Genomic DNA, 13,851 nt, shown 5'->3' on the forward strand with positions numbered 1-13,851 from the left:
AAATGGCCCCATCTTTCATTACCTCATTTCTTTCAGTCAGTGCTTCACAAGTTACTACGAATTACTCTTATCCAACTGGTTCTTAGATCCTCTATTACCACAATATTTAGCAGTATCTTAAATGTATCTTTGTTCACAGTGTTTTTGCAAGGAAAGGTAATACTCTGATCCTTCTCTCTCCAAGGGGTGCTTAGAGATATTGATTTAATCGAGAACAGGAATAAGTCAGTGGCAGAACAGCCAGGTTAGGTCTCCTGGTTTGTTTAGTAACACCCTCATCACACAGTCCTGCTTTTTCCCTTGCAAGCACACAAAAATCAAACCTGTCTTTGTATGCAGGTAGATAGCAATCCCTGAAGCACAGCTGGCATCACCAACAGTCAAAATGAAGGATTATCGTGAACACTTCACTTGCCACTCCAGTCACATGGAAATCACACAGTCACTACTGATCAAATACTGTGTATACCTGCAACTTCTGTTCTGGACGATGACCATATGTTGTAAATCATTAAGTCAGCAGGGGAATGCCCAGACACACAGACATGCACACTTCACTTGCCAAGTTGGCTGCATAAAGGACATGACTATGCAAACACACCGGAGTGTAGCAGGATTTTTTTTGTTTGTTTACCCTTCAATCCAAGATAAGGAAAGGGTCAGGGTAACCACAATTGCTGAGTGCCCATACCCCAAGCCCAGTCTTCTCTTGCTAGATTTGGGCTGAAGAAAGCCAGGAGAGAGAGAGCACACAAACATCTGGAAGAACTCACTGCTTTGAGGATTGCCACCGCGTCCTGCTGGAGCCACGTTGGGTAGACGACTTCATCGTTCAGAATAGCCTCGAAGAGGTCATCCTCGTTCTCTGCCTCGAAGGGTGCATGGCCACATAGCATCTCATACAGCAGCACACCCATGGCCCACCAGTCTACATCAGGACCATACAGCATCTCCTGCAGGATCTGAAGAAGGAATGGGAAAGAAATATTAATACTGAAACTTCTTCAATTCAGCAGGGAGGAAAAAAAGGGTTTGGAAATACTAATGCAGAAGTTCTTGCTACATCCTAGCATTGCTCTCTCCTAGGCTGGCTGTAGATCCAGGAACATACAGGTAATCACAAGCTGGGCAACTCCAGAGCAGCACAGAAGTACACCAGATGCATAAAACAAGGACTGAACTATCTTTGCATCTCTCAGGGTCACCTGGGAAACAAGCCATCGGAAATGATGCTAGGGCTTAGCAGGAGAAAGGGCATTTCAGCAAAACTAGCTGAACCTCAGAAGCAGCAGAGCAGTCATGTGTTCTGACTCACATTGCCTTTTCCTTGCCCCTGGGAAGGAATTTCTTACCCAGCTCCAAAGGTAAGGCTTTCAGCTACAGAAGAGTGTAAGCAAGGCACAAATATCAACCACAGACAAAAATTCAATTGTGTTGAAGAAGGATCTGAAACTCTGTCAGAACATCTGGAGGGCAGCTGGTCCTTAAAGAGGTGTGTATTAGTTTTGTAGTGTGATTGGAAACTGACAGAGAATGGGAGGGGGTAGCAAAAGGAATTGGGAAATGAAGGAACATTCAATTTTCCCTCAGATCAAACCAGGCTAGTATCTGTATTTGCCTCTATCAAGATTTTTGCAGCTGTCTCTCCATTTTTCACCTCACATTTCTGTAAGAAAAATATAGGTGTATCTTAATGCCTACAGCAGCCTAAAGGTTTATTCATGCTTTGCTTGTACAAGAAACTGATAATACAAGCAATACATCTAGGAGATGGCTTGTACCTGGCAGTCAGATAAGGTGCAGCTAAAGACACCAGAGAGTTCGCTTGCTATTCCAAAGCTAACCCATGCCTTTTCACACTCCAAACAACTGTTCCTGGTCAAAGAAAGGTTTCCTATACCTCTGGAGCGATGTAGTCTGGTGTACCACAGAAGGTGGCTGTGGTAATGCCATCATGAATGCCCTCTTTGCACATTCCAAAGTCTGCTAGCTTGCAGTGACCCTCGTAGTCCAGGAGCACATTGTCCAGCTTCAAGTCCCTGCAATGAGAATTATTCACCGAGTTACTACGTGCTTGGAGCAGCCCCAGCACAAATGGAGGCAGCATCCCAGGCTTTAGAAGTTTAACCCGTAAACTGGACAGATCTCATCATCATTAAAAAAAAAAAACCAAAACAAAAAAAAAAAAAAAAAAAAAAAAAGAAGTCATGCAGGAGGGTTTGTTTTTTTTACTTCATCTTTTACAAAAGGGAGGGAGGAACTAAAACCATTCTGCCAAAATGCATTTAATACAGGCAGGTGCTGTACAAGTTCACCCACATGGCTTTCCAAACACACCACAAACCTGGCTGGCAGAGCTCCTCCTCATTTAGCTCTGGGGCTCACTGGAGCAGAGGTTGCCAGAGCTGTCAGATTGCGTAAAGCTGTTATGATGCAGCAAAATGTACCACATGGGACATGCTCTGATTCAGCAGAGTGCCATGCCGGGAGCACACAGCTGAAGGCAGCAAGGCATGTGAAGCCTCTTCAGAGGGGGAACAGATTCCCTCTCCTCCCTAAGGCATCAGGGGTTAAGTCCCAGGACTTCCCTGTACGGGAGCGAGCCTGACTGACAAACCCCACCTGGAGTGTTATCCCAGCTGAATAGAAAAGAAACTCCTTGTGGACACCAAGTAGGGTGAATCTTCAGCCAGCACAGTATGCCTCCACCATAAGGCAAAGTCTCCAAGTCCTCCCAGGTGTATCAATTCCAGCGGGACTGCACTAGTGTAAGAAATTCATGTCTCCTATAGTGCTCACTGGGGCAGAGGACCTCAACCACTGCCACAAGAGACCTGCAGCCAAACACCACACTGTACAAGCTACAGAAAGACACATTTTCCAATACGTCACCTCTAGCCTGAGAGCTCCTCATCAAAAGCAGAGCTGCTGAAATGACAAGAGCCCTAACCAAGCTTATCATCTTGGCTGACCTTGACATTGCCTCAGGGAATAGCCTGCAGTCAGCAGCACCATCCAGAACACGACCAGAAAGCAGTGGGTCATCTGCAGACTTTGGCAATGCTTTCCTAAAAATACACATCAGTTCATAGCACCTCTGTGTTTCAGCTGCCAGACAAGCTTTAGGCACCATCACAGATGGGGGAAAAAAGCACGATGGAAGTTCTGTGCAGTGCAAATAGGTCACAGTTGATTTTTTGAACTGTCTCAGATATTAACCCAAGAGTTGCACAGAGCCCTCACAGTGGCTCTGGGGCAGGGAAGTGTTACCATTACCATTTTACAGAGATGGAAGCCACCTTACAAGCTCAGAAAAAAAGTTGCTTTCAAAGTTATTCAGATGCCTAGATAACGATCAAACAAACTAAGCTACATTTGAGGGTCTCAGGGCCCCTTCATGAAATCTGTGTTGGAACTTGATTCATCTCTGTTTGGACATCTATTTTGCTGGGTACGGGGAGCAACAGGGAGGGTGCTAAGATAAGTAATGGCTTATCTATATCAATATGAAAACCTGTGGGCAAGCCAAATTCTGAATCCAGCTTGATCCTGTTAATTCTCTGTTTATGATTTTAAAGTGAGAATCAGGTGGTTGATTGCTCTGTCACACATTGTACAGCCCACATCACCACCAGAAGCCTCACTGGAGCTTGGTACAGCTCCCCCTTTACTTCACTGTTGCAGTGGAAAGATCAAAGATGTATTATGCTAAACAATCAGAGCCACATCCTGTCCTAAAGAGAAAAGAAAAAGTACTATTTGCCTCTTCTGAACAGATAGAAAAGTGAGGTAGAGGTAAGAAATTTGCCCATGTCCCCCCAAAGCCAGGCCTGAACACCACCTTCCTGAATTCCAGCTACTGATCTTAATCACAAGATCATACATCCTCTCTTTAACATGGCATAGCAACACAAACCAGCAAAAAGCCTCTAGCAGTGATGCTGCCCTTCCCAGCAGATGACCGACTGTTTGCTGGCCAGTGAAATGTGGATGTCAAGGACAATACCAATGCTTGTCTTACATTGTACTGTTTGTTCTTGGTGGGACGCAGAAGACACTTATTTTTCACTCTTCTGAGAGTCAGAAATGGCTGCTAAGGCATGTAGGTAAGGGCTCATCCTGGCAAGGATTTAGGTGAGCACAGTGAGAGGTATTGTACGTGCTCGTCCATGACAGTATGCCTTCAGCAGGAGTTTACAGCCAAAGCTCCCATTGCTCTTCCCTGTGGTTCCTGGCAAAGAAGGAAATCCCTCCAAGCATGAAGGCAGGCCTTGTTTCCAGGAATCTGCAATGATGTGGTTGAAACATGCAGTTTATCCTTGGCTCGGTTTTAAGTGCAGCAAACACCTTTTTGGTCCTGGGCAGGCCCAACTGTTGGGGAATGCAACTGGAAGGGGCATTCTGGTGAACTTCCTTGGAGATGCCCCTTGCAAACCATCCTCTGCTCCCCAAAACATCTGCCAAATCCTAGCATGTTTTGAGAATCCTGAAAACACACCTTCCTTACATCTGAACCAGCAGAAACACAGTTATGTACGTTGAGTGAGCAGGTTACAGGCCCTCACGGAAAATCTGATGAGCAGAGGCAAGACAGCTACAGGGCAGGGCCAGATGTGCAGACCAGATCACCAGGCACTCTGCCTCTTCCCGACAGGACATGCAGCAGAAGGCCTGAAGTCCCTGCTAGCTATATAACACACCACCCTCATTATAGCACCAAGATGGCAGAAGCTTCTGCAGGTGCTCTGCTTGCTGCATTCTCCCAGACAGCCTCCATATATTAACTGCCATTAAATTTAAACTGTCTGCCTCTTGCTGAGCAACTACAGGTTTACCACACAAGGCAAACCTCCAGCCCTTTGGCTTCTCTATATTGCACATTAAATCCATTAAGACTGTCTGTTGTCTCATCTTACAGTTGGGATACTGGCTTCTCTTGACTTCTTTCCAGCAGCATGAAATTCAAAACTTGCATTTTCTATTTTCACACATCCTGTAACATGACATTGCACCAGGCGCCCTGGCTACGTGCAGATCATTTTAGAAGAGGACCTCCCATATCCAAAGAAGACTTTTCAAAGCTCTTTCCTTGGCAAGGCCACAGGAGATGGCCCCACATGTCCCTCAGAGCAGGTCTGTGGGCCAGCACAGTAGCAGGCTGAGCCATGTGGCTTCTCTGAAGCCTGCTCTCTCCAGCTGCCCTGCAAGACAATTTTCTGGGAAGGCCATGGTTTGGTCTTATGTTTAAGCATTTGTCTCAAGCAATCCCAGCAGCTGTGCTCAACGTTGACACCTCTCCCCATGAGTTGTACTCAGTGAACCAGCACAGCCAGATGAGAGGAAAAACACTGACAGGTTTCTGAGATTTACAAGGAGCTCTTCATTTTCACAGCAAGGATTCCGGGAAGCTGATGAAACTGGAAGTCAGCCAGCTCGGAAAGCCCAAATCTACCTCATTTCCTTAATACTTGCATTTTTCCATTCAATATTTTTTAGCAGTTTGATGAAGCAATTACAGTGGAGAGTTTTTTTGAGGGCTCTGTTTCTATGGTCCATCTGAGGTTCTGCCTTTCCCTGGCAAACCTCCACTGGAAAACAGGCTTCATCCTGACTCAGAAAAGGCAGCCTTTGTCCTCACAGGCAGCTATGGTGCACTGGCTTAACGGCATTGGTTTAGTCTAGACCTAGAAGAAATGACAAAATGAGCTGCTTCTGCGTCACTCCCTGGAAGAGGTGTTCTTTACACGTCTGCTGCTTGAGTTTAACAGTCATAAAAACTCCAAAATTACAATTGCAGATGATCCAGACCTTTACTGAAGCATCTGTCAAATACAATTTCCCTGCACCAGGGAGTTTTGCCAGTGAATAGGTGTTATACAAATACCTGTCACTCGCTCTACTCTGATCAACTCACTCATGATGTAGAAACTATATTTGAAAAGATGAAGTTCGGGATTTTTTTTTTTTCCTCTTTAGGTTTTATCACCCAGTGCTGTGAGGGCTGTACGTGCAGTAAAGATCTTCTTTGCAGGAGTAAAGGTGCCTTGATTGAAGGTTCTCCAGGTTTGGTAATTCCTAATGTGGAGTTTAAAGCTCATAAAAGCCTGGTGTTCTCATCTCGATAGAAATGATGTAGTTATGAAAGATGTGTGTGCAGGGCAGTGGGAGCTAGCCACAAACATAGGTACAACTAACGTAAAGCTCCAGACAAATGTTTGATGTTTTTTTGGTTTTGGTTTTTCTTTCTTGTTCTTTTTTTTTTTAATACACAAAAGTCCCAGACCTGAATTACTAAATGAGTAGTTGTGGCATTTCTGAATGAGGAAAAAAATAGGGATTTTTTAAAAGCCTTTAGCATGGAAGGCCATTTAGACACTCTTTTGAAACACCTTCAAGTGAGCAAATATGTATTCAAACCCCCTTTGCAAGAAAGGAATAGATTTTTCTTCTCCACTTCTTCTGCTGAAGTCATTTTACTTCACAGAAATACCAAAATCATGATGGAGAAAACTGTGTTTCTATTGCCTGCTCTGGTAGCTAAAGCAACACACATTTCCAAATCCTGCTCCAGCGAAACCGTAAATACTTTTTGCGAAATGAAGCAACTTCAACAGAGAATGAGAGATGCAGAACTTGCTGAATAGCACAGTTGGAAAGATACTTATTGAAGGGATAGGATTTTTCAAGCTGGAGGTTTTGCTCCAATTACAGTCGACAACAGATTTAAAACAACATTTTGATTAAATAAGGAGGAGAACAGTTGGAGGTCTCAGTTTTATGTAATGCCCTAAATCCCCATGTGAAGATAATATTATTTCCCATTTTCCTTTGCATTCATTAATAACATCCAAACTAAACTACTCTAATTTACTGGAAACTAACACCATCTTGAGTTTAAAAAAAAAAAAAAAAGTTGCTTTAAGAAAGCCCTAACAATCACTTTAGGCCAACAAAATCAGAAATTATTTTCTGCCTTTCTTTCCACCTGAATTTTTGGAGATTCAGTTAGAAAACTCAAAGCAAATAATTATATTTTCACAATTCCACTCTCACCAGATTTAGACTAGGGGTATCCATGTTCTGTTCCCTCGATTTCATACCACTTTGGGAATTAAGGCTATTTTCAGTTCCATGTGCCTTGGGTTATAGAGAACTCACTTAAAAATTCCTCCAGAGAAAATGGTTCACATCTTCCACATTTTTCTAATAGCAACCAAACATAATTTATTTTTATGGTCAAGTAAGTTTTTATACCCTGAATCTCATATTCTCACAGCATCAAGGAAGAGTTAAGCAGTGATAAAGCTGAGTGTCAGCAGGTAGCAATAAATATAGCCTAAAGAAGACACCTGCAATATATTTTAGAGCTAAGACATAAAACCCCAGGCTGCTATTTTCTTAGTTGCTACCACATCTTTAAGGTAGGGGGAAACAGTGAAATCACAAATAGAAAGCCAAGTTACTGGCCTCTGAAATAGAAACCCAAAAAGCAGACATCAGGGAAAAGAGGAAAAAAAAAAAAATAAAAAGGAGCCTCACAAAACCAGTGTGAACTGAGTTTTGCTGCCAAATGAAACCATGAGCTGTTGTTCCCTTCCAGTGTCAGAGGCTTCCTCTCATTCAACTCCTGTCATATCTTCAAGAGGAGAATTAGGAGCTTGCAGAGGACACTCTCCTGAATGCAGAGCCAAGCGAAGGACCGGAGGTAAGACTCAGCACTGTTACACAACATATAACCAGCTTGTAGCCACTTACACCACTTGGGGCTGACATGCTGAGATGGAAAGCGTTGCTTTATGTGCCCACAGATTCACAAAACAATCCCTAAACCCTGCAGGATTTAGTCCACGTGCTCTGTCCTTCAGGGTACTGCACAACAAAACTGTAGAATCGTTTAGTTTGGAAAAGACCCTTAAGATCACAGAGTCCAATGACATCATGTCAAAACACAGCGTGGGGACTGCAAAACATAACTTCAACGCCTTGCTTTCTTGAAAAAACATTCTGTTAGGTAAAGAAAACATTCCTTCTAGTTTCCAATCAACTTCTGAGGTGTAAACCCATTCAGATAACCAGCATGAACGCAGATGGCCCAACTACAGCAGAGGTACTGCAACTTGCAGTGCAACGTAACGAGAGAAATGAAAGAAAGATCTCCCCAAGTATTTGTAACTCAAAATTACCAGAAAGCAGGAATGAAACAGCAAGGTGGCCTCCTGCACTGTCCTAACAACCAGAATTTGTTTTCAAAAGCTGACCATACTTAAATGTTCAGGGACAACTAAACTGCTCCAGACTGAACTTTGGCATTTCTCAGAAACAAGGCAAAAGCAGAAATGTGACATCATGATTCAAGAATCCAACTTAGACCCAGGGTAAGTGGTATGGGTGAGTAAAACTCCACTGCAAACTAACACTCATTGCTAGGCCATATAGTAGAAGACAACCATCTGTCCGTGTCAGTTGTTTGTGCAGTTGTAGGGGGCAGAGGAGGCTCCTAGGGAAGGTTAATCCCACAGGCATTTCACTACTTGAACAGTTCTCCAGTCAGAAGCCCAGCACCACTCCTGGGGATTTTACAACTTCATCCCACCACAGCACATCCTACAGACTCCACAGAGAACTGCAGAAGGGGAACATGTCAGAATATAACAGAGCTTCATGGCTTTTTTCTGCATCATCTAACCCACCCATGCTGGCACATAGAACACAAACATTTTGAAACACTCTTCGCCTGTGTGTTAGGATAGGGCATGACAGATTATGGCCTTCAAAGCAGACTCCACCTCTCTTGCAGACACAAAGATAGTAGAGACTGATGCAATATGGCCTTGTGTCCAAGGTCAGTTACAAAGCCAGAACATGTGGCTGGACTCTGAAAACTCACACCGGAGCACATGGCTAAAGACTGCTCTGGAAGGCAAGGTGGGTGTTTGGATTTGTGCAAGGCAGAGGGACATCCTCATGCCCACCTGTGTCTGTGGTGTTCAGGACATCCAAAGGCACTCTATAGTAGTCTTATGAACTCACAGGGATAAGTCAGAATAAATTCAAAATACATTCTTGCTCTGTTGCTTGGGCTTTAGACTAAACTCTGACCGGCAAGCACTTGTACCAAGAAGCACTCTGTTACTACATATTAAAGCCAAGCAGCCTTCAAGCTAAGGCAAGTTTCTGCAAGTCATCTGCCTGGGTTAAGGTAGTACCATGGGTTTTTTTGGTGGAGATGGGCTGGAACCCAGTGCTGCCAGCTCCTTTTCTGCCTGACCCCTTTTTGCTGGAAAAGCAATTCCCCATACCACATTAGTGCACTGGTTCATCTCCCAGTGGTTACTGAGCTCCAGAGATGAAGTGGTGCCCAAGGCATTGACTTCTCTTACAGCAAAGGAACTGGCATTACCTGGGATCCAGGACCTCTCTGATGGTTTGAAGTACCAGCAGTCCCACCTCCCCTCCCTCTGGGCACTTCAGAAAAGCGTCTGTGGAAGCTAACACAATTACTGACATGATTTCATTGCTATTGAGATGAATGGGCATGATTCACCCTCCAGTTAAATTTCTGTGGTAGGCTAAAGTACACAGGCACTGACTGAAAAAACCTTCAGCATACCACAGCAGATAATCACAAAGCTTCCACCACGTTAGTGAGTCTGAACTTGAGTGGTACAGATGCAGTGGGACCCCATGAGTGCCCTGAATGCCTTCAAGTTCAGGCACACCTATAAGCTTCCCCCTTATTATATGAACAGCAGCTATAGGAGAGGCTAATGATAGTCTCTAAAGGCAGCTTTACAAGGGCAAAAAGATACTGTTGTGAAATGGGGAAGCTGAGAGCTGGAGCCATTACTGTTGAAACACAGACGCGCTGGAGATTGCTCCATTGGAGTAACCCTCAAACTGGTGCAATCTGTACATACTGATACATCCACATGCCTGTGTGTACAGGTTTTTTTATATACATGTACATATAATATATATACTACTTGTTGCACTTTGATGAGTGCTATTCAGGAAAGAGGAGTTACACTTGAGGTATTTCTCTGAATCTCAGCGCAAATGTCCTCCCATTACTGAGGAAAGGGAAGAAGGTGGACAGAAAAAGGCTTCGTGTCCAGCTCTTGGTATGCACGCCACGCGCTGCCTCTCTGGACGAGCTGCCAGCCTAGTCCTGTGATACACTCCTCAGTCCCACTGGACAGCAACACCGGAATTTGCTGGCTCGGAAACTTCTCTTGCTGAGTTGCTCCCAACAGAGCTCCTATTTTACCCTTGCCAGAAAGAGGGAAAGAGAAAATAGAATCCAAACCACAATGCTTCTTTCTGTTAGTCCCTCTGCCTGGAAGTTTTCAGGTGAATTGTACAGTACTCAGGACCCAAATGCATGAATGAGAATTGGGTGTGGACTTATGACTGACAGTACCAAGAGAGGTTGAAAAGCATAAGCCTGTTATGTCATCTTGACAAAAACAGACCAACATTGATTCAAAGCCTGATACAGAAATTCAAATGAAATTAGGCTTGTGCCCACAGTACAACATGGTCTCAGTGCTTCAAGATGAAGCATAAGAATTACCCAAAGTTAAACCACCACAAACTGTCCACAGTCACTGTACAGCTGCTTGAAGGCCCTGTTCCAGCTCCAAACTGTCCTGGTAGGATCAAGGTTGGACTGTGTTGCTGAAAAGGCTCCTCTTTTCCACCAGCACAAAGTCACAGGTGCCCATTTCACTGAGGCACTGCTACACTTGCCCTGGGGGAACTGCACAGTAGCTCACACCAAAGCAACTTCCCTGTACTCTCACTGCTAATCTCACAGCTGCCATGAAATCCACACTTCCCACACTTGGAGGAAAGTTTCACTCCAGGAGATATCAAATTAAAAAAAATACCAAAGGTGGTCTTATCCACTATGATCATGTGTGCAGACTGCCTCTGGCATTGGCTTGGGCTGAAAACCAACTCATGCCAGCATTGGTCATGTTAGCAGAGCCCTGTGGGGAAGATGCTCATGCACTGAACTTGTATGTCTAGTCAGGCTCACTTCTCCACATGCATCTGGTAAGGATAAGATTACTTTGCCCAGCCTGATCTCGAATGCAGGCAAATCAGTGAAAAAAAGACTTCTCCATGTGACACGGATAAGATTCACTTTAATCTGAGCCTGATCCTGAACCCAAGAAAACTGGTGGGGAAAAAAGTTCTGTTAGGTTTACTTGATTTCAGGTTTAGTTGATTTCAGAATAGGCCTTTAAAACAAAACAAAACAAAATCTTAACCTTATTAAGGCTCTGAATTACAGACCCAGATTTATAAAGCTAGGGCTACAGGTGCTAATATCCTTTCTATAATGGCATGAACAAAGCTGAAGGCAGAAGTACTGTATTTTTAGATGGGATTTTAAAACATGCTTTGCTTTGGCCTGTAGATTTCCACTGCCAAATTTACCATTAACTTTTGAACAAGCAACACTAGTGCAGCATGAATGCTGTTAAACATCTCACCATCTGCACTGAATTTTTATGCGTACAGCAAAGGAGCAGTTTCCGAGCTGGTGACACATTGCGGGCACAAAGCACACAGGCAGCGCAGTCCTGCACAGGAGGGGGTACTGCCTCTTCCCCCTACTTGGAACAAAGTTTTAATATATTTCCTAGGAGATGCTTCTGGAGAGTTTCTTTTTAAAATGGAGACCATTACTGATTATCTTTTATTCTCTTCTTTTTTCCCTAAGACTCCAGAGAACCTGTGGGCAAAGTGGTTTCCTGACTACTCTGTTCTCCCTGCTTTTTGCCACAACAATCACTTAAATAACAGCAGTGAAATCAGATGGAAGAGGAATTTGTAGGAGCTTAGCAAATGGGCCATTATCCCAACATTTAGATTCTCATTTCATGTGGATTACTGTTGCTATTCACTCATTACAGGTGATTCACCCAGGGCTGTGTGAAGCCTAAGCGTCCTGGATTAGCAGAGCAGAGTGAGGTGAAATCCTTAGTTGGGCATGACGAGCTCTCTACAATCCTGCTCCCACTTCTGAAGACTGCTCTCCAAGCTGCCTGCCGAAAGGAACCAGCAACACTGAGTTTTGTGCCAGGCTAACAGGAACAGATTGGACCCCATGTGTCAGCCCAAATGCCACATGGGCTACAAACATACCCCAAACTGTCCACAAACAATGCTGGGTGGTATTGTCCCCATGTCACATCAGGTACACATCACATCTCTCACAGGTCTCATTGGCCAGGGCTCCCTCTTCAGCTAGCACAGAGAGGCACCAAGGCAGTTCAGCCCTTCTGAAATTTGACTCACCAGCTGGCAAGGCTACCTAAGTTCCCAGATTAGGTGCCTTAGCTGGTTGCCCGATTGCAAGCAAAGCAGAGGTAACTTTGAGCAGAAGTCAATCAATGCTCAGCTGACACAGCTATCATCCACAAATGCTGCCACCTCCCTTTTCCTGTAATATATGAAATGAGTCAATAAACACTGTCTCAAATGACCCCCATATAGTAAAAGGGCAGAAATGGGACCTGAATGAGGCACTTTACATTGCCCAGTTCTTGAGTTTTTAGCATATAGAGCTGTCAAGTACCTGCACAAGAGTCACTGCAACCCAACCAGCATCCCCCCAGTGCAGTAGGACACTTTGGCCCCTGCAGAAGACAGGCAGTGGTACTGTGTTTGTGCCTCTCCTGGCATGACTTGGCTTTCTGCAGCAGCACTCTAGAAGATTGCTTTTCAGACTGTTACAGTCCTTTCCCCAATAACCAAGCCAGTCTCTCCATGGACATCTACAGTCACATTCTTGCAACACGAAGAATCAACACCCTGATTCTTCATTGCCCAGGAGACAGAGTATCAACTCCACAGCTGGGAACTGGGAAGTTTCTGTAAGGAAGCACAAGGGGTATTTTAAGGACAGGAATGGGAATAATGACTAACACTGGCATGCAGCTCCAGCTAAGATGGAAATTTGGGGGTGTTACCCACAAAGCAGCATGTGTCTTTCAGTTGGCTGATTCAGAGTCAATTCATGCTGTGAATCTGTGTGTTCACTCTTTGCCTCACTTCACCTCACTTACAGGAAGGTGCTTGTGACAATTGTTCTTACCTCAGCCTTTTCCAGGCCAACACTGCAGACTACAGGACTCTCAGATTTTACTGTTTTATCTGAGGAAGATGTGAAGATGTCAAGTCCCCTCTCACTTACACAGGTCTTAACTATGTAAGCATAGAGTGTATGGATTATAAATCCCTTTCTGCAGGAAGATGACACCACAAATCCTCACTGAAACATATTTCTAAACTAGGGAGACAAGAAATAACAGACAAACCAGACAGAAATCTTTTCTGAGACATGATGGCACCATGCCAGATCAAAATTTAGGATTAAAGATTTTGTATCTAAATCCCCCATGTTTACACAGACCATGATTGCACAATACACATTTTCTGTCACAATATAAAAAGCTAGCTTGAAGGTAAGACATTTTTTAAAGACCTCCTTGTCTGTACTTGCTAAAGGCACACCCAGGTAACATCTAGAATGCACTGGTCCTCATGTCCTCATCTAGACTCCACCTAGAAGGCTATATTTTTATTTTGTGGCAGGAAAGCAATTTTAATAGCCCATGTTATTGGCTATTCCCTTGGGTTCAGTTATCAAGTACTTCAAACTCATCTACACAGTCAAGTGCCACTACTATCAGACTGGACTGTTTTCAGATATTCTCCCTATGAATAAATAATTGATGGAGGACTAATGGAAGACCACAGAGGCTCAGGGAAAGCAAAATGACTCTTTAATGCCCTGACAAAAAAGGAATAAAAAGTGAATTATTTTAACATGCTGAA

General features: G+C 44.0%; 1 protein-coding gene across 1 annotated transcript in view; it reads right to left on the minus strand.

The window, feature by feature from the left end:
- PRKCH (protein kinase C eta) overlaps positions 1-13,851 on the minus strand; it is a 119,031-nt gene that overhangs the window by 18,113 nt on the left and 87,067 nt on the right. Inside the window, exons 11-12 of the mRNA XM_054380670.1 lie at positions 1,901-2,039; positions 774-962 (exon numbers count right to left, since the gene is read on the minus strand). Of these exons, the coding sequence (XP_054236645.1) occupies positions 774-962; positions 1,901-2,039 (328 nt within the window). The remainder of the gene's footprint in view (positions 1-773; positions 963-1,900; positions 2,040-13,851) is intronic.

This window comes from Indicator indicator, chromosome 4 (assembly GCF_027791375.1).
Source record: "Indicator indicator isolate 239-I01 chromosome 4, UM_Iind_1.1, whole genome shotgun sequence".
Classification (NCBI taxonomy): Eukaryota; Metazoa; Chordata; class Aves; order Piciformes; family Indicatoridae; genus Indicator; species Indicator indicator.